Raw genomic sequence first — 23,061 nt, 5'->3', positions numbered from 1 at the left:
AGGGAAGTTCTTAGCGCCTTGGCAAGATCTTGTGTAGCGTAGATAGAAGAGAGACATTGGTCGAGGCTGGGTGAGGCTGGTGAAGGCCCCTTTCACAGTTTGCGCAATGCATATTCGGGTTCAATCTATCATTTTGAGACAAAAAAAAGTCGCGGACAAAAGTTTCCTGTGATTGCCGCGAGATGTCGCAGAAAGTAGGATGATTACAATAATACTATCTCTCTTCTGTGACCCAGCCTCCTCCTCCAGGTAAGAATCGTAACAGCGTCTGGGAGCCAGGTATTGCACTAAAGTCTCGTCTTTTCTCTGATTGCGAGGCTGGTGTGTGCTCGGCGGTGTTGTGTAAAGCTGGCGAATTGGCCGATGTGCTACGAACGGCGTTTGTTTCTGCATACTTCTCGCCAGCCACACTGAAGCTTGTTTGGGTCTCCGGCTGCGAAGCTGATGTGGAGTTGGGAGGTCTGTCAAAGCCTTGAAAATTGTCTGATTTCTCATGAGGAATGCCAATTTCGGTGTCATCCTCAAATTCACTCTCGCTTTCCACACAAATTGGCCATTGCGAAAGCTGTGAATTTCGAATTCTCAAGTTTCGCGAAGATTTGGATTGTCCGGGACGAGGGGCCATCGCAGAAGGAGTACGCTTGACGTGGATACTTGACTTATCTTCTAGACCTTTGTTGTTGTGGGAACCTTGCATTTCAAGAATCTCAACTGTAGATGCTTCGGCTAGCAGGTCAAGAACGCTTTCTTGAGACGGATAGAATGAATTGGTATCTAGCGAAGGCGATACGAATCTTCTGCTTTCAGTTTGGAGTTTCTCATTGACAAGATGTGGCTGTTCCTGGTTGAGCTGAAATGTTGGCGGTGCGTCGTTCTCCTGGCTAAGGTTATAGAGAGGAATTTTTGAAGATGATGCAAAGGGATAATCAAGATCCAGCGTGTTTAAGATTGTGTCTTTCGCCTCATGGCTCGAGAATAATTGACTACTGAAGTGCATTGGTCTCTCGGACGTAAGCTCAGCCGCTTGATCAATAGAATCGTGTCTTTCAGTCGTTGGAAGTAGTGCATAGCTCCGAGCGGTGTCGTGTTTTTCGTGTAGATTGAGCTCCGACCTCATGTCGACTCAGAAGTGTTAGATGTTGGCTCGTTTATCTCTCATGTACCAACTACTCACAAGAAGATGGCACTGAATTGTCCCATGTGTGGAAAGATCCCTCTGTCGGAGTCGAGAGATATCAGCAAGTTTCAATGCGAGTTGAACTAGAAGCGAAATACTTACGCTGACTCCAAGACCAGGGAAGATCTTGGTTAGAAAATGCACGAGAGGCATCTAACGGTTGAGCGTAGGACTCTTGGCTAGATGTGCCATGGGATGCGGGAACTTCTAGGCCAATTGGAAAACTTGGATGTTGTCTTGTTGAATAGTCAAGATAGTTGGTAAGGTTATTTGTTGCGTCTACGTACGGATATCAGCTCGTTGCCTAGTATTAAGAAAAACATGGAGCACGACAGACCTTGTCGCTTGGCAGATGATAATCCATTGTCAGTAGATGCAGACTTGTTGTTGTAGTCTCTTCCATGATGGGAATCCCCACGATCCGGTTTCGGCTCCATCACTTCAGGACTACTTTGCGAGCCGAGCACTGTGCCTGACATGGTGTTAGAGCCCCACATATTATCTTGTTCGCTGACTGGAAAGCTGTAGGATGATTTGAACCTTGTTCGAGGAAAATTCATCATCTCGTTGGTTGTCGGCGCGATGAAAGTTTCTTGCTCCGGGCAAGCTGCGTTTGTCTCAGTTGCAGCGGTGGAGAAAGGGGATGCCAGGGGTATTGAAGTCTGATTGTAAGGCCTTGACCGCCGGCTCTGGAACTCCGAAGAAGGTAATAGTGGAGTAGCCAACATCGACTGAGCATGCTCGTGGTGCATGTGCGTCTCGAGGTCTGCCAATTTCCAAAATACGTCGTCGCACTCTTTACACTTTCGTCCCTTGCAGATCTCTATCTAGAGTTAGCAATGTCAACTTACTCTCTGTGAGTTATTGTTTAATCATACTATTCTTTTGATGTTGCTTCAGACTGTACGAGCTTGCAAACGATTTATCACATCCACCGCAGTGCGTTGATGGGGAATTCGGTCCTCTGCTCTTTCTAGACGTGACTTTTTCATCTACATGACCTTCCCCAGCAGTGTTGTCCAATTTGGTGATAGTGGGTGTAGAGTACGATTGACTCTGAAGGCTATTGAGAGTGTGGCGGTCATGGGATAGTTCAGGATGCTCTGCTCCATGTCAGTGCGTGAAGTACGTGTTTCCCAAAGGGATGTATCAGAGAGTAAGGTACTTACCTTCTTGCTGGTGCTTAAGCAGATTCCTTTCAGTCCCGGACTCAGCATGGCAGCTGGTGTATGGAAAGCTGTTTCTAATCGGGATGCCATCACTGCTTTCTACTTCTTCGTGTTCGCAGTCCATGTCATGTACCCCGTTGCGAACTATTGATGTCTGCAATTGCGGAGACATTTCAAGGCTCTTAGAGGGTTCGAGACCTTTGAGCATTTGTCGCTTGCTGGCTGGTTCGGAAGTTATGTTGTCTAAAATCTCTGTGTTGTTGTGGCTTCGCTTTGGAGGACGGGAGTTGGTGACCGGCATGTGAGCCTCCTCCTTGCGTTGTTGCTCGTTGAGAGTATCTTTCTGGGCTCTCTGTGCAGGTGAGGAGGCTCCCTCAGAGGTCTGACTGCACGTACCATCTCTAACCGTCAGGCGCTGGGTAGCAAGTGGTGGCCGACTTCTTTTCTCGCCGGTTGAAAAGAAGTTCTTTGGGTGAACCAAAGCGTCCTCCATTCTGTCACGCGGATTTGACTGCTCGCCGCGGTAGACCATCAAGGAGGCATGGAGCCAGTTCTTTGTCATGTCATCATTCCTGGCGACAGGATTATTTCGATATTCACCGTCAGAAATTGAAGCTTTGCTTACAGTTCCAAGCGGATGAAGCTGAAATTGATACCGCTCATCTGTGAGTACCGTTGCGACTTTCAAGCGCAAGGCAGCTTCGAACATTCTCTTCAAAGACAACTGGCGATTCTTTGAGGTAACCTCGTCTTCGCCCCATGAAGCAAATCCCTCGTGTAATGATGCATCCGAAGTATGAACAAATAGTGGGACAAGTGCCATCGATAGACGATCCGCAAGATCATTAGCCGCTCTGGGAAGAAAGCTTTCTTTGAAATATATTGTCTCAGTAAGTGATCGATAGGCAGCCATCTCGAGGTTATGCAGTCTTTGCCATCCATCTTCAGCGTATCAGTAGGTATTTATCCCTTGAAAGAAGGAGTACAGCTTACCAAAATTGGAAAGAATCTTACGATATTCCTCGAGAATCCTCGGATCCCCTGACCCAATGAAGCTTGGGAAGTCAGTGTCCATTACCCAGTCTTTAATTGCAGCTACTGCAAGACCTCGAGCAAAGATTGATAAACCCCACTTGAACATGTTTGATACAGCTAATGTTCTTCTGTGAGCCATATCTCGAGCCTCAGGTATCATACTTCGTAACAACAAATCCAGGTCGCTATTCTGCCCGAGAGCCACAGAGGTAGGAGGGCTATTCGAGGTGTCGTGTGCGCGAAGGATTTGCAGCTCCACAGCGACAGAATCCAAAGCTTGTTGGATGATCTTCTCTTCGATAGGTCTTACTCTTGGAGAATTCCCATCGACGAAAAGCTTCATGTCCTGCATTTCTGCGACTCGTGCCTGCCAACGGTATGTGTCGTGAGTTTTGAGGTATAGTTCTTCCTCCATATCCCCCAAGCCTGCACGTTCACGCTCACGGCGTGCATCTTTCAGATGCTGAATTTCGGCACGAAGTATCAATTCGTTGCTTTTCCTCTTTTCCTCTCGTTTCGCCAAGTCTTCGACTTCCGCTTGCCAATGATTTCTGAGTATCTGAACTTGAGCTCTGAGGTTCTTGTTTTCGTTTGTGAGGTCAGAGACGATATCGGAAAGTGTCTGTTCGTCGTGAAGAGGCTTGGATTGATTTCCGATTTCCCTGGGTTTCGAGTTCCCAGAAGCTACTTCCTGTCTCAAGTTAGCGACGTAGAAAGGAGGGGCGGAGCTTGTATCCTACCCGATTTTGGGAACTTGTATTCGTCCTAGGTCTGTTCAAAATTTCTGCAGAACGTTGTTTCGCCCGAAGAGATTTCTTCTGTTGATCTGACGGATCGCATTCAAGATGAACTGTCTTAGGATTTGCCATTTTCAACGATGGTCAACAGAATAGTCTTTCCAACTCTAAAATTACAATTTAAACTAGAAACTGAAGTCGCTTCAAAGATCTCCGCCCAGCAGATGGAAATATTTAGTATCGTTACACAATTCGACCTTGTAAAGCGATTGACGCCAATCGTTGGCTAAAGTTCTAGTGCTTTCCTCGGATCACCGAGTAGCCAATCTTTTGGTAAGTTTCCCGAGGGACGAGCCGAGCATTGGCTGTGAATGTGTCTCCCAAAATAAAAGCAAACAGAGTATCAGGGTTCTCCCCAGGAACGACCCATTACAACAAATCGGGAAGTTTCACACCTTTTCCGCATTCTTCCGGTGCTTTAGCTCAAGTTTCCTTGGCTATTGAAGCCCACTCTTTCATCACTTTCTGTGAGTCACGAGTTGGCTGAGATCCTGGGCTGTGCTTCAAAGTGGCTTATTTCGTCCCTAGCACTTGCAGCAGGTCAGGCACAAATTCAGGCCAAAGCAGCGCCACCTTGGAGTACCGTTTGTAATCCGATTCGTTCCAGAGATTTTACTTTACGCATACTATTTTGAAAAGCCGAATTGCTGGTGCCGCAATTACATTTTTGTTATACAGAAGTGTGTGAACCCTCGCAAGACAATTCACGCTTTACTGGAAAACATCGTCCACTCATCACCTCAAGTTCCTCCTCTATCTTTTTGGTCAAATTCCAATCCAGGAAAGCATCGGCCTAGAAGTGCGGACTCTGTCGATATCCTTCGATAGATCTTGATGCGCAGACTCAGAGACTGTCGTCAGTACACCAATTCCATCACCACCATCTCGTCGTCATATATCATATTTCCGTCCCATACACTGCTTCTCCTATCGCATGCATTTGACATTGACGACGAAGAGCTTCTTTGCGAAGAGCTCTTGCACGTCAATGACAGCAGCACGTGATCCTCTTTTGCTGCAGATCATGCTACCAATAAAGGTAGATCCGATCAGACTCACTTTTAGACTATGCTAAGTTGATGCGCATGGAGCTAGGAGAATTGTCGTGGGTATGACTTTCCTTCGTGAAGATGGTACCATTCATCCAACTTATGCTGTCCAGATGATGACGGACAAGTCAAAGCAAAGTTCCCTACACGATTTCGCATGACCCTGTGGTCATTTTAGAAGCTCGAACACTGAGATATGAAGCTCGATGGGCTTGTGGTGACGTGGGAAAGTCGAGAAAGTGGACAAGTCGACATTGCTGATGCGGTCCGGCCTAGCACAGGTTGATTTTGTAGTTTGCATTTTTCTACTCGTTCTCTGTCTTGAACAAAGGCTTTAGCCTTGATAATGTACGTAGTCTGCATAATTCAATTCACAATCAACAATCGATGAAGAGATTAAGGCGAATCTTCTCTCCGAGATGTCCAGTCACGTGATAGTCAAAGAAGGACGGGAACCATTCAAATTGGAGGCTCAACTCTAATGCCTTTGGTGAATAGATTTATGAATAGCCAGTACTTACAGTAAGGTTATCCCATAAGTGTCCGACAGTCGATTTTGTTGCGAGTTAGCAATGCGCTAAGCGAGAAAGAAAGGGGCTCGTCAAGGACAGCTTGTCGTGATGCAACGTAATTGATACAACCACGAAGATTGACGACAGGATAACTATTGATCCACTACATATGAAGCTAAACAGACTACACAAAGTGACCGTCATTTATACCTTTTCCAATAGTGACGCCTCTCGAGACCCAAACCCTAAACCAGAAAGCAAATTAAGGAAGTCGACATTTCACCGTTTGAAGCTCGACAACAAGTAAAGGAAAACATCAGAAGACCCATCGAGTACAACGGAAATAAAAGTATCATTTCGAAAAGAAATACAAACAAGATCCGTCAGCCAGTCCCAGGGACGAAGCCAGCAGCGAGACTGATCTGTGCAATCTTTTGCGCTTTCCCGCTTTGCCCAGAAGGATATCTAGCTTCGTATTTCAAGTTTCGCCCATCGACTATAACGATCAGGTCGTACGTGACTTCATAATGGGCTTTGCCAATCAATTCACCCTCATCATCTGATTCAGGGTAGATTGGCAGAATTTTGCCTTCTTCGCGAAGGAATGTGAAGTCGGTTATGATGCGACCTGCGACTTGAGCATCTGCTCCAGCGTTAGCAGACTGTCTAAAGTAGGAGAATGTAGGAAGCAGTTATGACTTATACCTCTGTTGTGAGAATGGTCGAGTGGATAATTAGACTTCAGTGGTTGTTCAGTCTCGTCGTCGATGACGAGCGGTAGATCGGAGACATAGAGTAGCTCCTCGCAAAGCAATCGCTCACTTTCAACCTCAAATACATGTATACAAGTAATGGGGGTCATATCGGTGGACTGGAGCGACCATTTCTCCCTGAAATCAATTAGACGCTTAAGCTCCAATCTTGACGAGACGTAGGGTCTTTTGCCTTGAGCATGAAATAGTCGATGACTCTGACATAGAGATCCTGATCAAAGGGATCTCGAAATGGCTTTGCTCCCTGGTGACCTTTGAATTTCTTGGGCTCAAAATACTGAATGCGCAGAAAGCCGTAGCTGCAAATTGCTCTTCTCTCCGGACCTCCTTCTTTGTTAAGAGCACGGAGGACAGCGCCTGAGGATACCGCAGTTAAGCTAATGATATTAGCACAATTTCAGCATGAATGACTGTGTCGAGTGTGCTCACCTTTCTTGGTCATTGGTTGTAATTAGACTGATTTCATGCTTAAGCATGAACTCGCTTGCACTATCTCTGAGAAAATCTTTCAAGTAACTTCTCAATGATGGACAAGCGCCAAAACCACCAATCAAGAATACTTTCTGATCAATCTTGGTTAGACTATGTGTAAAGATATGAAACATGTCTCTTACCTTGATATCCTTTCCCCTGGTTACAGCCGTCTCAATCTGCGACCAAAGGACATGACCTACGCGTCTTAGTAGAGGCATGAAAATTTGGTTGTAGTCATCACTTCAAACAATTCATCAGCTTCGTCTCATCGATTGAGTGCAAGAGGACTTACGGGTTGAGAATAAGAAAGTTGTTGTCGAATCCTTTGGCAGCAGGTCCTGACAAACCACGTTCTCGGTCTCCTCGGAGGCCGGGGATTTTGATCCTGCTGCATGGTCTGCGAGAAATATCTTTGCTACGCTTGTCGTGGTTTTCGAAGTTAGGCACGAGATGTCTAACAATCGACTCTCTCGTCTCTCCATTCGTGTCAAGGTAGTCCTCATTGGCAAGTCGCTTGAGGAGATGCTTCTCATAGTAATCGTTGAGATAGCTCGCCCCGCAATTGTCACCTTGCAGTTATCAGTGATGATCAATTGAGTTGCAAAGATGTAAGACGTGTAATAAATCGTGCCGTTGTTTGGTGACTGATGCATGTGGGGTATATGGACACGGCACTGCAAGGCTACGAGATATCAACATACCAGAAGGTTTCCCAACTTCCCTCTTCAACCGAAGAGGATAACTACTTGTGACGGTGTAAGTCACACAGTCAACAGTCCCGCCACCACAGTCTAGGACAATGAAGGTTTCGCCAGCCTGAATGCAAGTCAGCAATGCTAGGTGGTAATCATGGTTTGCAGACTTACAAGCATCTCATGTGAGTTTCCAAGGAGATATGTCGCAGCAGCCTCTGGCTCAGTAACGATGAACAGGTTGTCAACACTCCCATGATGAAGGGTCCCAAACCCGGAGCCTCGGATGGCTGCCTCGACCGCATACTGGAGGACGCGAGAAGCCTTTGCATTCCAGATAACGGGGACGGTCAAGACAAACGAGATAGGACACTCCTGACTGTAGTTCTCAAGCTCGATAAGTTGTTGCTTGGTGTGATTGAAGACTTCAACAAGAAAGTCGGTGATGACGTCTTGTACATCTCTTGGATCTGCAGTGTCCTTGTGGGTGAACTTGCGTATGAGACCTCCAGCGATAAGTGAGCTCAATCGAAGTCTCAGGCGAGCTTGATCTTCACGAGTATGCTCTGATCTGACCAACATCAACTTCGGACGAGCGATAAGTCGGAGTTCATCTCGAGTGGTGCCTGCTGTAAACCTTTGGTAGGGTACGTCGTAACCCCATAGGTATCTGGAAGAATCTTCATCGTCGAGGTTGTCATCCATGCTCATGTCAGAGGTGTTATGAGAATGTGAATGGGAAGCTGAAGCGTGGTCGCTGTTTGATGGAGGCCCAGTCTGCTCTTCGTCGTCGAGCAGCTCAAATTGATCGACGATTTCGGGTCTCTGTTTCGGTATCGAAGAATACCAGGCTTCCGTTGGAACCTGCCTTCTTAAACCGCCCATTCCATCCTCAGGCCAGTTCATGATCACCTTGATATCGCTTGGAAATGCCTGAGGGTGATCGTCGTCGATAGGATGAGAAAGATATGAAACAGATGTGAACGTGGTACCGTAGTCTAGCCCGACAACAAATCTCTTCAACGAAGTCTCCTCATCCACATCAGGCAGAGTGGTATCATCTGTATCGTTTGCATGTCCCTGAAGGGAGTGGTTCAGGGCCTGTGATGCTCGTTTTGAAGTTGGTAAAGACGTCGTTTTCTTCGGACGAGAAGGAGTTGAGAGGGAAGCAGTTCGAGAAGTGCGAGTCGACGACGGTGTCAAGGGAGTCACGAAAGATTTTCTGGCTTCTTCTTTGCGTGTTTTGGCTTGACTGGGTGAGTGTTTTTTGCTGGAGACCTTTTTCTTTGGGCGAGGAGACTCGTCCCAAGATTGTGAACTTGACGAGAGATGTCCATCGTCTTCTGGACTACTTGAGTCGTGTGTGAAGGATTGGGATGTGTTTCTGCTTGTTTTGGGCGTCTGTGGTGGAACACTACCTTCTTCACCATATTTTGGAGCGGTGGCACTTCTTGCAAGCAATTCTTGGACAACAGCTGGATCTGCTAGCTGCAGAAGTCTGGCAATCGTCTCCGCTTGTGAGGGAGGTGTGTTGATGTTTGTTGAAGTCATGATGAAGCAACCGAAAGTTGTACTCCTGCAACGAAAGCTGAAATAAAATTGGAGAAGATCGATGATAATCTTTGAGCTTTAGTAGACAGATGGAACGAGACCGGCTTTCCTGTTTCGGTAAACAACGTTGTTTCCGAAAAGTGACGTCTCTTCGATCGCAAATACCTTGGTCGTACAGTAAAAGTAATCTCTGGGTGGGGTTATCAGACTGGTGATCTCAGATAGCTCATCTGTTTCAGAAGGTATGCCGACATCCATGCTGATCTCATTTGAGGATATGTCACGATACACGAGAAGAATTTGGAGACCGATATGACTGATCATAAAGTGAGCAAACATACTCGGTGAGCGGCCTGATTCTCTCGCAGCTCCGGTTTCAAATATTGCCGATGCTGCAGCTCAAGACTTCCGTCGGGCAACGTGCATATCCAAGGACCTCAAAATGATATCGTTTCCTGTTTCTTTGGCACGCTACGATCGAGGGCTTTTTGTTTCAATATGCGGGATTGCGGGGGCAGGTCCGATTGGTCGAACCACAGTGCTGCTGAAGAAGCAATTACAGCCACAACCTCATTGAAGTCCGTGTTACCACGACAGGGAATAATCCAACATTCGTGATGCATGCTTCTCGCTCGACTGTTGCTTTCTTTTTGCCCTCGGGGTCAAGCGGAGTCCCCAGAATCTGTCTTTACACCTGTGTTCTCGTTTCAAGTGTATTGCTTTAGAGGGCTTTCGGGAGTACAGCAATCCAAAGAGCGAAGATGGATTCAGGTTACGAGCAATTGGAGAACGTGCAAGAAGCCCCAGCATCAGGGTCGTCACAACTACCAGAGTGCAAATCTGACGAGGTATTCATCATTTCTTGTCTACTGAGGAAAAGGAGCTAATTATTTCAGACTCACGGGGCCTCGACAGAAGAAGCGAGTACCATGAACTCACAAAACTTTAGTTCAAAGGTCGAGTTGAACACCAAGATCGCATCTACTCAGCCTGCGAACGTGTACGAGAAAGATCGCGAAATATCAGCCCCACAAACGACCTCCAGTACGGGACAAATTGATCGCTAATCGTCAGAACCTTCAAGCCCAAGAATCGAGGAGCAGCTCACTGCTGCCAAACAAAGAGATTCCCAGCTTGAAATCATGCGCAGGGAGTGGGAACGCGAAACCGACGAACTATACCATAGCATCGCAAGTCTCGAGGAAAGAAACCTTGAGCTCAGAGCAGAGAATCAAAATCTCATCCTAGCACGTCAAGAACGGGAGTGTGCAGGAAAAGGCTCTCTGGAACACGAGCTCTTCCACAAGAACGGCGAGATTTGGAAGCTGTCCAGCAGGCTGGGGAAGATGAATGCACTTGCCAGTTTCGCACAACATGATCCATCAGTCAAGGCAACCATTGATGAGTATGAGGTAACTACCTGGCTGAAAGACATTGCATCTGAACTGGATGCTTTGTCCACTGGTGTCGACCCGAGGACGGCATTGGTCCTGCCGAAGATTGCCGAAAATAGTGAGCTGTGCTTGTTGATCCGGTCCGTGTTTCAAGGCAGTCGCAATACTGGGGAAGAGGTGGTTCAGTTGAAAAGATGCGTTCTGAAGTATGGACTTGAGATCTTCATAAAGACTCTGTGTGTTGCAGCTGTTCGTGACTGGGTGTTCTACTCGGACTTCCCAAACTTCGACCCAGACGACGCCCGCTTGTTGAATGCATATAGAGAGTGTGTGATGATACACGGTGAGTTCAAACTGGTCCTTCGTCATCTTTCAACTGGTTAAAGTGTTTGAGATGGTTGGGACAGGCTACGTAACCTCGAACTCGCATCCTACCATCGACTTATCGACAATCCTCGTTTTCGCGAGTCATTGATCCGGAACAGAGCACAAGGAATGACAAATCGTTTCTTGCGTGTCTTTGCACCTCTCTTTGTGGACCTTGAAGAAGAACACCAAGTCAAAGAGGTCGAGTCTTGGGGGGAGAGGACGGAGACATATGTTGAACGACAATTCCGTGTCAAAGCAATTTTCAAGTCTGCGTTGGAGCTTAAAGCCGCCACAGTCACAGCCAACCAGAGATTCGAGTTCGTTCTCTTTCCGCCAGGAACTCTCCACAGAGAGTCGGATTCCAGTACTCTTGGCGATGATGATACCTGGAAGATGGCTGCATTCTATGTATACAGCACAGACACGGCGATCATAGAACACACTATGGCCACTGCCTTGGTCCAGCAAAGATACTTCATTGCCGTAGCTGAAGAGCAGAGAAATAGTTCTACCCAATATCAGAAGCTGTTGCTGCTACCACGAAGGGAAGATGCCTCTGAGGCAATCTTGATCTCTTACCAGAAGTCGCATGCACCCCTTAACGACATCACTCACAGCAAGGAACAAGGCGATACGCCACAACTCCAGGAGCACGCTAACAACAGTAAGTCTCGTCAAGAGCGTTTCTCACAGAGAAAATAACTAACTGGTATACAGAAGGTTCCGAGACCAACGCTAACAGAGCGAATGGAGTACGATCAAAGGGCGTGACCAACATCTCGTTACAGCATCCCGCCACGTGCAGGGGATGTAAGGAAAAGTACTCGGTAATACAAGAGCTCATTGACCATAGAAGAGACAGTGAGTACTACTGTGCTTTTACCGACGCACATCTGCTAACGATAGACCACAGATCTAATTTGTGGACCGCCTCTTGGTGTTAACGATGTCTTACGACTCATGGAGCGGGATGCAAGAGACACAACGAAGCAGAATCAAGGACACCAGAGCTCCAGCACATCTCTAAACAAGTTTTCGGTCACTCCTAAGCTCTGGAGAAGGGATAATCGTGCTCAGGACAGCGTGGAAGATGGATCACGCACGAAGAAGAATCTTGATCGTTCTCAACAGCAGGAATTTGGGGACACAGAGCTCCCCGAGGACAGCAAATCAATCTCAAACATGCTCGAAAACGCGTCTAGAGCTTCCGAGGAAACATCACAGTCAGCACTGCCATCAGTGAAGCCAAACGCTGAGGGGAGGTACGAATGTCCCCTTTGTTCGAAGGATTACGCAGAATCAAGAGGCATGCAGAAACATTGGCGGACTCATCCCGTCTGTATGAGAGAAGGTCATCGTGTCGATAGGGCTGAGTTCGAGGTTGAACGAGGAAAAATCGCTTGCAAGGAGTGTGGAGCGCTTGTTTCAACTAAAGGCATGAAATCACATGATTCACAGCACCCGAAGACACGTACTTCAGGAGATGTGGTATACGGCCGTACAGCCTCAAGTCCAGGATCGGGGAATTTCAGGCCTTCGCCGAAAGAAATTTCAAGTAGTGCCAAAAGGAGCAAGTCTCCAATGATCGAGACGAGGGTAGACGGAACAGACAGTGTGAAAAAAATGATAGGGAAGAAGCGGCGTCGTGCGGAGGACGACTCTGACGATGATTGGAGACCTCCACCAAGAGATTTTTAACGGTTTTTTGCTTCAAAGATAGTATTGAATAACACGAAATGAACTTGTTCACTCTCATGTCTCGTGACTTGAGTGTCGTCGAAGACCTCGGGAGGGCCAAACTCCAAACTCCAGAGCAAGATGGGGATAGAGACGGTGCAGCTAAAAAAGCTGAGCAAACATGAATCGCAAAACAAGGTGAGCAGAGTACCAAAGAGATATGAGAGCGAAAGAACACAAGGGAGTCTGCAAGGTCGCCATCAGTCCGAAGACCCACGACGCAAAAGGGTGAAAAGACGCCAAAAGTGGGGAAGGAGGACAGCGATTATTTGGACTTCCAACCAGGCCAGTGATATTTGTTGTTCCAGGTAGATTCGCAGACATTAATGAAGATATAACACTCTGAAAACTCTCAAGTGCCTCATTGCACTCGTATGACGACGACGTTGTCCTCACTTCAAATTCAAGTCGGTCGGTTCTGAGGATAGTGGGGCAATTTCTTAGCGAGACGGGCTGGAAAAATGTTGTGCCGAAGACAACAGCATCACAACTTCATGTTGGAGGCCAAGTACTCGTCAGCTCTTTTGTGAAAGTATTGATATCTTCCAAAGGCCGGATACGCCATCCAAGTTAAAGCTCATCATCATGGAAATCCGTATTCGCGACCGCGGGTCCTTGCTCGTACATCCGGCAAAGCAAGTAGAAATCGCCTGATTCTCCCCAACCTGGCCTGATTTCATCCCAAATCTGATATAACACGGCTTTCATTCCTCCCCGTGCAACAAGCCGACGTACATATAGCTACCTCATCCCAACATACCAACAGACACGGAGCATGAGCAGAAGAAGAGTTCTCCTCCTCATCTCCATATCTCTCTTCATCGGACTTGCGTCTATGCTCCTCCGACATCTGATTTCAACACCAAGCTCAAGATTCATCATGGCAACCTCGAAAGACAAGACCGTCATAGTAGTAGGCTCAGGCCTCGCTGGTCTCACAGCAGCTTCTACTCTCGTCTCCCACGGCATCTGCGTCCATCTCCTCGAACGCGCCGCCAAACCCGGCGGCAATTCTATGAAAGCATCTTCTGGGATCAACGGTGCACCGACAAAATACCAACCAGGACCACCATTCTCGGATACCTTCTTCCACGCCGATACTATCAGATCCGCTGGATCCGTATTCCAGACCATGAAGAAAGAACGCGAGAGCCTGATCTCAACATTGACGAACCAAAGCGCGGAAGCTATCGAATGGTTAGTTGAGGAAAATGGCATCGATCTCAGCGTCGTAGCTCAGCTCGGCGGTCACTCATTCCCCAGAACCCACAGAGGCGCAGGCAAAACTCCACCAGGCGCAAGCATGGTCAGCACGCTCTTGACATCCTTGAAATCTTCGCCACTATTTCACCTCGACACCTCCTGCACCGTAACTAAGGTCTTGAAACCGTCGTCCGTCGTCTCAGGCGTGGAGTACATCTGCACCGGCGAAAAAACACCCAAAAAAGCCCTCGGTCCCGTGATCTCCGCAACAGGAGGCTTCGGCGGCGATGCGAATGGAATGCTAGCCCAGTACCGCCCAGACCTCGCTGGATTCCCCTCCACTAACGACCCGAGACCGGGTTCTCAGCCTCTGCTCACGGTAGTCGGTGCTCAGCTATTAGACATGGAGCAAATCCAAATCCACCCCACATCGTTCATCGACCCTGCTAACCCTTTGAATCCGGTGAAATTCCTCGCCGCGGAACTGCTCAGGGGCGAAGGAGGCGTGTTGCTTTTCCAGGGAAAGAGATTCGTAGATGAGATGCAGACGAGAAAGGTTGTTACGGACGCGATTACTAGACTCCCTGCTCAAACAGCGGAGGGCGGACCGAGACAATGGGACGTCCAACTTGTGCTTGACGAGGGTGTGTATGAGAACGCGAGTTCGCATATCGATTTTTATCTCTGGAAAGGGCTGATGCGGAAATCTACCATTGCCGACCTTGGTACTGCGGCCTTTTCCACGCTTAGAGATTATGCTGCAGCGGCGGCGGGGCATGCTAGTGATTCTTTCAACAGGGAGAGTTTTGGACATTGGAAGTTACATGCTGTGAAGGAGGATAGTGTGGTGTATGTAAGCACCGTGACGCCGGCGGTGCATTTCACGATGGGAGGTGTGTTGATTAGCGAGAAAGGAGAGGTGGTTGATGAGAGTGGAAAGCCGATTCGGGGGCTTTGGGCCGCGGGAGAGGTTACGGGGGGTGTGCATGGGGAGAATAGGTTAGGCGGCAGTTCATTATTGGAGTGTGTTGTTTTTGGCAGGGTGGTTGGAGAGCAGGCTGCGAAGTTTGTGAAAGGGGAAGAAGAGTGATTAAATTTATTTGTTTTGATCTTTCGGTTACTTTTTATGTTGGCTTTGGCTGCTGTTCTTTGAGATGAAGCAAGTGTTTCCTTTAAATTGGACTTATGGGACAATATTTGTAGCGTATCTGGTTCCTAAGAGACCAAGTTGGTCCCTCTTTCGCAGTTAATGCTGGGTCAAGCGATGTTTTTCTTCAATCACGAAAAGTGGTCAAAGCCGCCCTAGAAGTAAGTAGAGCAGGTTTGTGGCCTGCAAAATAGTCTCGACAGTGCTCGAAGTGAAGCGCTCGAGAGCCCGTCTACAACTAGCTGATTTTGTAAAGAGAAGAAGTCCTTGGTCAATGGAAATACTTTCACTCCTCTACGAACACAGGTTATCAGAATTCAGCAAGAAGAGTACTCTGATCCTTACAAGAGCTGTTGTCTCTGCCTCAAAGTACCTAGGTAAGAGCCCATAGTTGGACGTGGGAACGTAGCTTTCTCTGACATGACATGCTCATTGATATCCGGTGTCGATCGTCACATCTTTTGGATAACTATTTCTTCAAGTCTAGTACCACCAATGTCATATTTTTGTCTTGCTCAAGCTTTCGAGTTCTCGGAGTTGCGAGAAGAAGTGACAGATCTTAGCAAGCAAGTCACGAGATCCTGGAGGACAAAGCTTTGCTTCCCATCCCGAGACGTCTAACGTAATGTATTTTCTTGCTAATGCCTATGCCAATGCTATATATGCTGGACGGATATCCAAATCCCAATGCCCATGAAATGCTCACTACAACTCCTCCCTTCCACCATCTTCCCCCTCCACTCTACTAGACTCCCCTCTCCCCAACGCTCTATCCTTCGTCTCCTTAGCTAGCGCCAACATCTCTAACTGCCTCTTCCCCTCCATATCCTCGCTCACCGCCCCACCACTCACCGCAAAAGGATTGAACCTCTGCTCCGCTAACACATAATTTTTCTCTAAAGCCTCCCAATCTACCACACCATCTAGTCTCTCTTCTACCTCTGGTTTCCGCCACGTATCGTCTTTAACGAAATCTTTCACTCCGTCTACGCTCCATGTCTGCCATTCTTGTTCCGCGAGGGTCGTTGCGTCTATGTATCTGTAGTAGCTGAAACTTGTACCCATGCCTTCGGTGCGGAATTGTGCTTTGCCTCCCCATTTCACGAGACCCATCGTACCGGATGGGTAGGTGACGTTTAAGGCTTCGACTTTTCGGCCGGTGCTGAGGCTACGCATTGTCGTTACGGAGACCTCGAATTTGCCTAGTTTGGTGGCAAATCCTCCTTGTGCGTAGCTTAGCCATTTGGTGAGATGCGGTTCGATTTCCCATGTCTTCCCCATTGGTGTGAGGAGTGTGATACCGAGGATGCCTTGAGTGAGAACAGTTGTCGGGCCAGCTGCCCAGCCGTGAGCGTGGGAATTGCGTGCTGCGGACCAGTAGGCTGGGTATTGCACGTAACCATCGGTTCTGTAGCCTTCGATCAAAGTAGAATTGGTCATTCCAGGACCGTCAAGCATGTAACCCCACATGAGCTCAATCAATTCAACAGCTGCATCGTGATTTCCAGCAGCAGCATGGCCGAGCAATTCGAAAGAAGATGCGAATGGAGAAATGACATTCGGGAACTCGACAGCTGGAGCACCGTACTTGATCCAACGCTTCCGAAGGTTCTCAGAAACATTATAAGCTTGGTCCTTATCGGTGAAGGCTTCTGACATCAGAGCCCAGCTGTTACCGTCTTGAGGGAGGACCTTTTCAGGACCGTTACACCCACGACGACCCATATTGTCGGAGTACAAACCATCTTGATCACAGTAGAGAGTAGCAATACCCTTACGCAATCGAGATTGAGTGGCTCTCCATTCTTCGCCGTTGATCTTCGTCTCGTTCTTTCCCATCCACTTGGCTAGCTTGATACTATTTCCAAGTACCTCGTACAAAATAGATGAAGCCTCGACGTTGTGGCCCGTCATACCTGGTCGAATCCAATCATTGACAGACGACACATGCAGCAAACCAGTCTCGTCGACCTTGTTCACACTGATAGCCAAAGCAACGAGGTAAGCATTCCATCTAGACTTGAGCCAATCCAAGTCACCTGAATACAAAACGTAATAATAAGTGCCAACCAAAGTGTGCAAGTGATAAGTATCACTAAACTCCCCAAAAGCACCCATGGGTGGACCAGCATATGGCATCGAGCCATCTCCATACTGATGGTCATAAATCGTGTTCAAAGCATTTCGTACAGCCAACATATCATAAGTCGTAACAGCAATTCCAGGTACAGCGATTGTCATATCTCCAGGCCAAACCATACGATCGCGTTTGGCACCATCAGTGGTGACGGTAGTGCCATTGGCGATCGTATAATTGGAGTACCACGCCCCTCGAGGAGCATTGTTGTGGTCAAAGAATCGATTGAAGTCAATGATTGACCCACCCTCTCGAGGATCCAACGTAGACAGCTGCAGGGTCCATGCGCCAGCGTACCAGACGCGGTTAAGCATGGACGAAGAGCTGTCGAAGTATCCCGTGTATGCTCTTCCATTTCGCATAGAAGGGAAAGCGGTGCAGTTGACCCAAAGAGCCGAGATAACAACTGCAGATTCTCCCGTCTCATTCTTGGGTCCACCGATGATTTCCTGGTCATCTTTGTTCTGTAGAAGCTTCTGAATGTCCGCAGACCTCTTGTGTATTGAGGTCTCATCATGCCAATAACCTCCCTCCGTAGGAAGGTCATTCTCCGGCATGAACACAGTCAAGTACTTGAATGCGCCTCTATTGTACCCTCCACCCACGCAATTCATCCCCTTATGTGTAATATCATATCTCAGCGGGATATCCTGCGCCAACTGATCGCCCGTCGCATCGCACTGTCGTCCGGCGAAGAAAGGAGACTCGGAGTAAGCCAAAACAAGGTAAGGATGATTCTTCACGTCGTCAATCTCGAAACAAACTCTGCCAACACAACACATCAGCACGACTCTCAATCCGCAGAAGAAGAGCAATACATACTTGCCAGCAATATTCTCCCCAAACTCAAAGGTGATCAAGCCACCAGGGCTAATGACCCAACTCAACCCGCTCTGCACGTTGGCATCCTGCAGCACCGCCTCGGCGCCCACGGTCGCACCCTCGAAATTGTAGATCTTGACCGGCGTAATATGACTCTTATTGAGCGGCGCTCTAATATTCTGCTCCCACGGACCAGGAAAAATGGTATCCCGAGGCAAGAACTCGTAATCCAATCTGTCGGAAACTTTGGCGTTGACAGCTGCAAGGTACAGGAACAAGCCGGCTGCGATCCCGCGGAATCGGAACATCTTTGTTTGCGTGTGTTTGAGGGAAGAAAATAAGATGATACAAATGCTACGCTATCATGGTATGAAATCTAAAGAGTTCTAAAAGGAGAGACTCTGGGGAAATCTGGGGAAGTGGAAATGTCTGGGAAGGAAGGAATGGTGGAGGGGTCATGCGACCGTGTGAGGTGAAAAATGACCGAGACTGATGACCCAAAAAGGCGAAAAAGTGTGCGCCGCTGGTTGTTGACGTTTCTGCCGAGTCATGAAATCCGGGGCATGTGAGACAATCTGAGTCATGCAAGCCTCATACACGAGACAAACTTGTTTTCCTCCTGAATATGATTGATCAATGGTATCGTCTGTCAATTCCTGCTGTGGTCTGTAATGCTCTGTCTTCATGAAGATGTCTTTGAGTCCACCTGATACGCCTTCCGAGTCTTCTGTAGACTGTGTTCCACTCCCAAACGCCTATCCGTAATACGAGAAACCCTTACTCTTTCCTCCACTCCTTGAACTCCTCAGCCAAATGCTCTTTCAACTTGGCAAACTTATTCCCAAAATTCATCCCACACCTCCAACACTTCATATCCTGCTTCAAGTCATGTCCATGTCTCCGCTCATCATCCTTAGCCAACGGAAAGTCCTCAATCGGCACAAAGAACTCCGTAGCAAAGCTATTATAATGCTTTCTATGTTTCAGGCACTCTGAATATCTGTCTACACTCAAGACATGGACGTGTAGATGATTCATGCTAGGATGAGCATGTATTCCAGCCATAACTTCTTTGTCCCAGTCCCTCCCAACTGGTAGAACGCCATCTTCTGCGGGCTCGACTTCCCCGTTGAGCACCTTTTCTCGGGGGATGTCTTGTTTAGAATATGGTCCATATCTACTTTGTAGTTCCTTGCCCACAATATGCCGTAGCTTCTTGACTTGTTCCCGTACCGCAGCCAAGAATGCAGGATCATCGAACGCGTCAAAGGGATGCATATCCTTATGTTCCGTTCGTGGCAGAAGGAGGGTATGTACGCTGGACTTGGGGTAGAGGTCATTGATAGCAACAAAGGCGGAGCCGTAGTATATCACGCGGGAGGAGGAGTAAGTTTCGGGATGGAGGATGTAATCGTCTAGGCCGTCGCGCATGTCTTTGTTGTATTTCTTCTTCGCAGGTTTTGGGCTTGGAGGGGCAGCTTTCCGCTTTGGCGCCATGAGGGCTGAGACTAGGTACTTATTAGTATCTGTGGAGTGTGTGAGGTTAGGTGTTGCTACATGCGTTGCGGGCGGGCGAGGCTGACGACGAGGCTGTAGGTGCTGTGCCCGCAATCTCGTCCTCCGTGATCGCGTCTTTGGATGTTTCGTGTGCCATGATTTTATCGTGGGTAGATTGCAATGTCCAGGAAAGGCGTTTCAGAAAAGGTGTTTGCTGGTCAGTCTCACGATGAATTGTTGACCTGAAGTTGTATTGCTTTGGCAGGGCAGGAGCGGATAATCGTCATCCCGTTTTCGTCCTCACAGTCAACTTCCGCCTTTCTCATCTCAGCTTTAGACCACATTGGCTTTACCTTGCGGCATCAAGCAGCCAATCACGCCATGGCGCTTTTCTTGTTGCACGTCGCACCGAGGATAGTGTTCTACCGCTTTTCCCCAGCCGCTGTGGCCCAAAGTTTTCCCCCTAGCTTGCCTCGGCCCCCAAACCAAGGTCTCAACGCTCAACTTCCCGTATTTCATCGCCGTGCCTCAAAACTCTCGTGTTAGCAATGGGTCAGTCAGCTTTGATATGAATAGACCAGCACTTGAACGAGTAGTCGAAACTCAAAAAAAGGTGACACCTTGAATGTGAATAGACACGTTTCTTCAGCCGTTCAATACGAGTAGGCAGCAGCTAGCATATATACATCTCGTTTCATCAATGCTTCTCCTGCATCTTCAAACTTTCTCTTTCCCAACTACAAAATCCCCTTTCAATTCACAAAATGCCTCTCTGCGAAGTATGCGAAGCTCTTGAACTCGATCCGCCACTGCGTCTGAGTCGCGATGACCCTCGTCTCGGGGAGTATACCGAGATAGTGTCGAGAGCAGATGCTGGCTGCGATGCATGCAGATTCTTTTGCGACGTTCTCCAGAACTCTAGCAATTGGAGTCATCGGTTAGATAAGCTTCCAGGGAATATTGTATTCATCCATAGTCGACGTCTTGATGTCAGGACACCAGAGCGCGTCACAGGTAGTTCCTGCAGCTGTGATGATCTTATGCTTGACTATGTGGTTTCGGAGGATTATACAGGTCAGCTTGCATTCTCTAGATGTATCAAATTTACTGAATGTGTGGTTCAGGTCCCAAGGACGACGATACTGATATTCGACGCATCATTCCTTCCAACCCAGAAGATGAAGCTTGTTTTGATCAAATTCGCTCATGGCTTGGCAAATGCTCAGAACACAAGAATTGTCCAAAATCCGCTGAGGTAGATCTGCCTACCAGAATCATCGAAATCTCTCAAGATCCAGACATTACTCCCAAACTCATTTCCTCCGAGGGGGAGAGAGGGGAATATATTGTCCTCAGCCACCCGTCTGCCGACATTAACTCTTCTGCTTTCAAGATCCCCAACGCAGGCGAAAACCTCGATATCAGCTCTCTCCCTAAAACCTTCACCGACGCAATCACCATCACACGTCGTCTAGGCTACCGCTACCTCTGGATTTCCGATCTCTGCCTCTCCCAAGAAAATCTTACAGACCTCAGCTCAGAAACACCCAAATTAGCAACGATCTACGGTCTCTCCACCCTCATGATCTCCACCACCTCCACCTCAGACATTCTATCCCCACGACAAGTGTTCTACTCCCCTGCTCTGGGCATAAACAAGGATCGATTCATGCGTCAAAAACGACTCCGCTGGGACACGGATCTCAAATCCAAGTCTTCCAACGGTCGGACGGCCTCCGAACGCATTCTAGCACCAAGAATAGTGCATTACACCAAGCGCCAAATGATCTGGGAATGCGGTGATGAATTGAAGTTCGAAGCTGCTGGTATCCCAGATAAAGTCACGGGTCGGGGGCAGATCAGGATGAGGTATAAGAAGGGGTATGTGCAACCATTTATCACGAGCTATCTCGGTCAAAAGCAAAATCTTGAGAAGACGGAAGAAGTGTGGAACGTGGCAAACCGTCTGGAAGCTTGGCACCAAACTATCGATGAGCTCGCAAACCACACCTTTCCCGAGTCACTCAACAAGGCTCTCGCCATCTCAACTCTAGCTCGCATCTTTAGCCCAAACAAAGAGCTAGGATCCTACCTCGCCGGTATCTGGACCTCGGATATAGCATCCGGTCTAGCATGGGGGCGCGTCTACCCCGTCCTCACCGCCGCACCCACATACCGAGCCCCAACCTGGAGTCCGCTCAGCGTTGATGGCGAAATTTCATCCATGTATCTCTCTTGGCCTCCAGCCATGTTCACCGAGCAAGCCTCTGGCCCCGGTAAAGAATTCATCTCAAAATACGGGGTAGAATTACTCTCTCACAACCTCAACCTCGACGATCCCTTGGGCCCTGTAAAGGAAGGATCAAATATAACCATCTCCGGCTCCGTAACAGGACTAATGAAACTCCTCGAAGCAATCCAAGACGACGACGACGACACCTTCCACCCGACCCTCGTCCTCGACCAATCCTGGGCCCTCGACTGCAGCGAATGCGGACACCACGAAGAGCGCTTCTCCGCCGAAGAAAGAGCCGAACAAGGGGAGAAAGTCAAAGAAGAATTAGAACACCACATAGTGCTCTTCCTCCAAGGATCATTCTGGGGCAAGGAAATGGACAAGAGGAATATTGATGCGGTGGTACTGACGAGGATTGATGGCGAGGAGGGAGAGGCGTATGAGAGGGTGGGGTTCTTGAGGGTAGGGCTGGATTTTCATTATAAGCCTGTTTATGAGAGGGAGGATGGGAGTTTTGATCGAGAAGTGGCGGAGGCGAAGTTTGCGGAGTTGGGGTGGGAGAGGAGGGTTTTGAGGATTTTTTGATTGTGCAAGTTCATGTTCTATGTCAAAATTAGCAATTATTTCATCATGAATCACTTAAAAATGACTCACCTCAATCATCGTGTTCCTTCTGTAGCGATGAAAGGGAAAGAATTAGAAAATGGGTTGGTGACTCGCATTTGCATTGCATGTAAAGGGAGTTCACTGTCCATACTTTTCTTCGGATCAAAGAGTCAGTCAGGAACACCACAGAACCACTTTCCAAGCCTTCCGGCAATCAGGACAGATGGTCGCCGCAAGTCGCTTTTCGTATTCCATGCCGAAGATATCCTTGATTTCTTCATCTTTTTCTGGGTACTGTCTTTACCCGCGGCGATACTACCATTCTCCAGCCTCGAGATCTCGGATCACCGGCGCTGTAAACCAAAGGCTGCTTGGTGGTGTCCTCTGGCCACAGATCCTTGGTATTGAATTGTCTAGTATCCCACATAACTTCGTACATGAACCCAGTTGTGCCACTCTCTATCAGGGGAATGTTTGCAGTAATGCACATTTTGTTGACATGTCTCCAGGCGTCCAGGTTGTCCAAAGCGTTGAAGACGATCGTGAAACCAATGTGAAGAAGATCCTCAAGAGCCGTCAGTTTTACTGATGTTTTTGTTTCTGAAGTACAGCTAAAGTCTAAGAGATTGTGATTGAAGTAGTCGCTTATATAAGTATAGTCTGTCAACGTCTAAGTACCCGTCT

The 23,061-nt window shown here is 48.0% G+C and overlaps 10 protein-coding genes across 10 annotated transcripts; 3 read left to right on the top strand and 7 right to left on the bottom strand.

Moving 5' to 3' along the window:
- Nucleotides 1-7: 7 nt before the first annotated feature.
- LY89DRAFT_269874 (uncharacterized protein) lies at nt 8-1,311 on the bottom strand. The gene is made up of 2 exons (XM_018206354.1): nt 1,280-1,311; nt 8-1,216 (listed from the first exon to the last, which is right to left on the bottom strand). The coding sequence occupies exon 2, from the start codon at nt 1,115-1,117 to the stop codon at nt 215-217; it is 903 nt and encodes a 300-aa protein (XP_018064455.1). The 5' UTR covers nt 1,118-1,216; nt 1,280-1,311; the 3' UTR covers nt 8-214.
- Nucleotides 1,312-4,494, bottom strand: LY89DRAFT_269873 (uncharacterized protein). Its single transcript, XM_018206353.1, has 5 exons — nt 4,122-4,494; nt 3,340-4,072; nt 2,347-3,288; nt 2,056-2,280; nt 1,312-2,000 (listed from the first exon to the last, which is right to left on the bottom strand). The coding sequence occupies exons 1-5, from the start codon at nt 4,248-4,250 to the stop codon at nt 1,444-1,446; spliced, it is 2,586 nt and encodes an 861-aa protein (XP_018064454.1). The 5' UTR covers nt 4,251-4,494; the 3' UTR covers nt 1,312-1,443.
- Nucleotides 4,495-6,122: 1,628 nt separating this feature from the next.
- On the bottom strand, nt 6,123-9,229 carry LY89DRAFT_675587 (uncharacterized protein; the record flags this gene model as incomplete). The annotated part of the gene is made up of 8 exons (XM_018213522.1): nt 6,123-6,382; nt 6,445-6,568; nt 6,715-6,889; nt 6,942-7,075; nt 7,127-7,226; nt 7,279-7,555; nt 7,688-7,802; nt 7,853-9,229. 8 exons carry the CDS (start codon nt 9,227-9,229, stop codon nt 6,123-6,125), a joined length of 2,562 nt encoding a protein of 853 aa, XP_018064453.1.
- A 1,031-nt stretch (nt 9,230-10,260) lies between these two features.
- On the bottom strand, nt 10,261-11,106 carry LY89DRAFT_269718 (uncharacterized protein). The gene is made up of 2 exons (XM_018206352.1): nt 10,650-11,106; nt 10,261-10,600 (listed from the first exon to the last, which is right to left on the bottom strand). The coding sequence occupies exons 1-2, from the start codon at nt 10,990-10,992 to the stop codon at nt 10,482-10,484; spliced, it is 462 nt and encodes a 153-aa protein (XP_018064452.1). The 5' UTR covers nt 10,993-11,106; the 3' UTR covers nt 10,261-10,481.
- Nucleotides 11,107-11,690: 584 nt separating this feature from the next.
- Nucleotides 11,691-13,097, top strand: LY89DRAFT_269255 (uncharacterized protein). Its single transcript, XM_018206350.1, has one exon. It carries the CDS (start codon nt 11,953-11,955, stop codon nt 12,688-12,690), a length of 738 nt encoding a protein of 245 aa, XP_018064451.1. The 5' UTR covers nt 11,691-11,952; the 3' UTR covers nt 12,691-13,097.
- Nucleotides 13,098-13,564: 467 nt separating this feature from the next.
- LY89DRAFT_596928 (Flavocytochrome c) lies at nt 13,565-15,022 on the top strand (the record flags this gene model as incomplete). The annotated part of the gene is made up of 1 exon (XM_018209952.1): nt 13,565-15,022. The coding sequence occupies one exon, from the start codon at nt 13,565-13,567 to the stop codon at nt 15,020-15,022; it is 1,458 nt and encodes a 485-aa protein (XP_018064450.1).
- Nucleotides 15,023-15,964: 942 nt separating this feature from the next.
- Nucleotides 15,965-18,256, bottom strand: LY89DRAFT_567304 (Six-hairpin glycosidase; the record flags this gene model as incomplete). Its single annotated transcript, XM_018208554.1, has 2 exons — nt 15,965-17,981; nt 18,039-18,256. Coding segments are annotated over 2 exons (2,235 nt in total), but the record flags the coding sequence as incomplete, so codon positions are not given.
- Nucleotides 18,257-18,681: 425 nt separating this feature from the next.
- Nucleotides 18,682-19,786, bottom strand: LY89DRAFT_656717 (HIT-like protein). Its single transcript, XM_018212399.1, has 2 exons — nt 19,596-19,786; nt 18,682-19,546 (listed from the first exon to the last, which is right to left on the bottom strand). The coding sequence occupies exons 1-2, from the start codon at nt 19,690-19,692 to the stop codon at nt 18,816-18,818; spliced, it is 828 nt and encodes a 275-aa protein (XP_018064448.1). The 5' UTR covers nt 19,693-19,786; the 3' UTR covers nt 18,682-18,815.
- A 126-nt stretch (nt 19,787-19,912) lies between these two features.
- On the top strand, nt 19,913-22,356 carry LY89DRAFT_723890 (uncharacterized protein; the record flags this gene model as incomplete). Its single annotated transcript, XM_018218854.1, has 2 exons — nt 19,913-20,609; nt 20,660-22,356. Exons 1-2 carry the CDS (start codon nt 20,300-20,302, stop codon nt 22,354-22,356), a joined length of 2,007 nt encoding a protein of 668 aa, XP_018064447.1. The 5' UTR covers nt 19,913-20,299.
- Nucleotides 22,357-22,654: 298 nt separating this feature from the next.
- LY89DRAFT_596913 (uncharacterized protein) lies at nt 22,655-22,927 on the bottom strand (the record flags this gene model as incomplete). Its single annotated transcript, XM_018209951.1, has 1 exon — nt 22,655-22,927. A coding segment is annotated over one exon (273 nt), but the record flags the coding sequence as incomplete, so codon positions are not given.
- Nucleotides 22,928-23,061: the final 134 nt, after the last annotated feature.

This window comes from Mollisia scopiformis, assembly GCF_001500285.1.
Source record: "Mollisia scopiformis unplaced genomic scaffold LY89scaffold_27, whole genome shotgun sequence".
Taxonomy (NCBI): Eukaryota; Fungi; Ascomycota; class Leotiomycetes; order Helotiales; family Mollisiaceae; genus Mollisia; species Mollisia scopiformis.
This window is presented reverse-complemented; position numbering and strand designations above follow the sequence as displayed.

Bases quoted from the DNA above. Each gene is read 5' to 3' on its own strand.
- LY89DRAFT_269874 (XM_018206354.1), bottom strand. From the start codon at position 1,117: ATGAGGTCGGAGCTCAATCTACACGAAAAACACGACACCGCTCGGAGC.
- LY89DRAFT_269873 (XM_018206353.1), bottom strand. From the start codon at position 4,250: ATGGCAAATCCTAAGACAGTTCATCTTGAATGCGATCCGTCAGATCAA. The intron at 2,281-2,346 runs GTAAGTACCTTA...GACATGGAGCAG, and splicing joins GCTTAAGCACCAGCAAGAAG to AGCATCCTGAACTATCCCAT. The intron at 2,001-2,055 runs GTATGATTAAAC...AACTCTAGATAG, and splicing joins GAAGCAACATCAAAAGAATA to AGATCTGCAAGGGACGAAAG.
- LY89DRAFT_269718 (XM_018206352.1), bottom strand. From the start codon at position 10,992: ATGACGAAGGACCAGTTTGAACTCACCGTGTATCATCACACACTCTCT. The intron at 10,601-10,649 runs GTAGTTACCTCA...ATGGATCATGTT, and splicing joins ATGCAATGTCTTTCAGCCAG to GTGCGAAACTGGCAAGTGCA.
- LY89DRAFT_269255 (XM_018206350.1), top strand. From the start codon at position 11,953: ATGGAGCGGGATGCAAGAGACACAACGAAGCAGAATCAAGGACACCAG.
- LY89DRAFT_656717 (XM_018212399.1), bottom strand. From the start codon at position 19,692: ATGGCACACGAAACATCCAAAGACGCGATCACGGAGGACGAGATTGCG. The intron at 19,547-19,595 runs GTAGCAACACCT...ATAAGTACCTAG, and splicing joins CTCGCCCGCCCGCAACGCAT to TCTCAGCCCTCATGGCGCCA.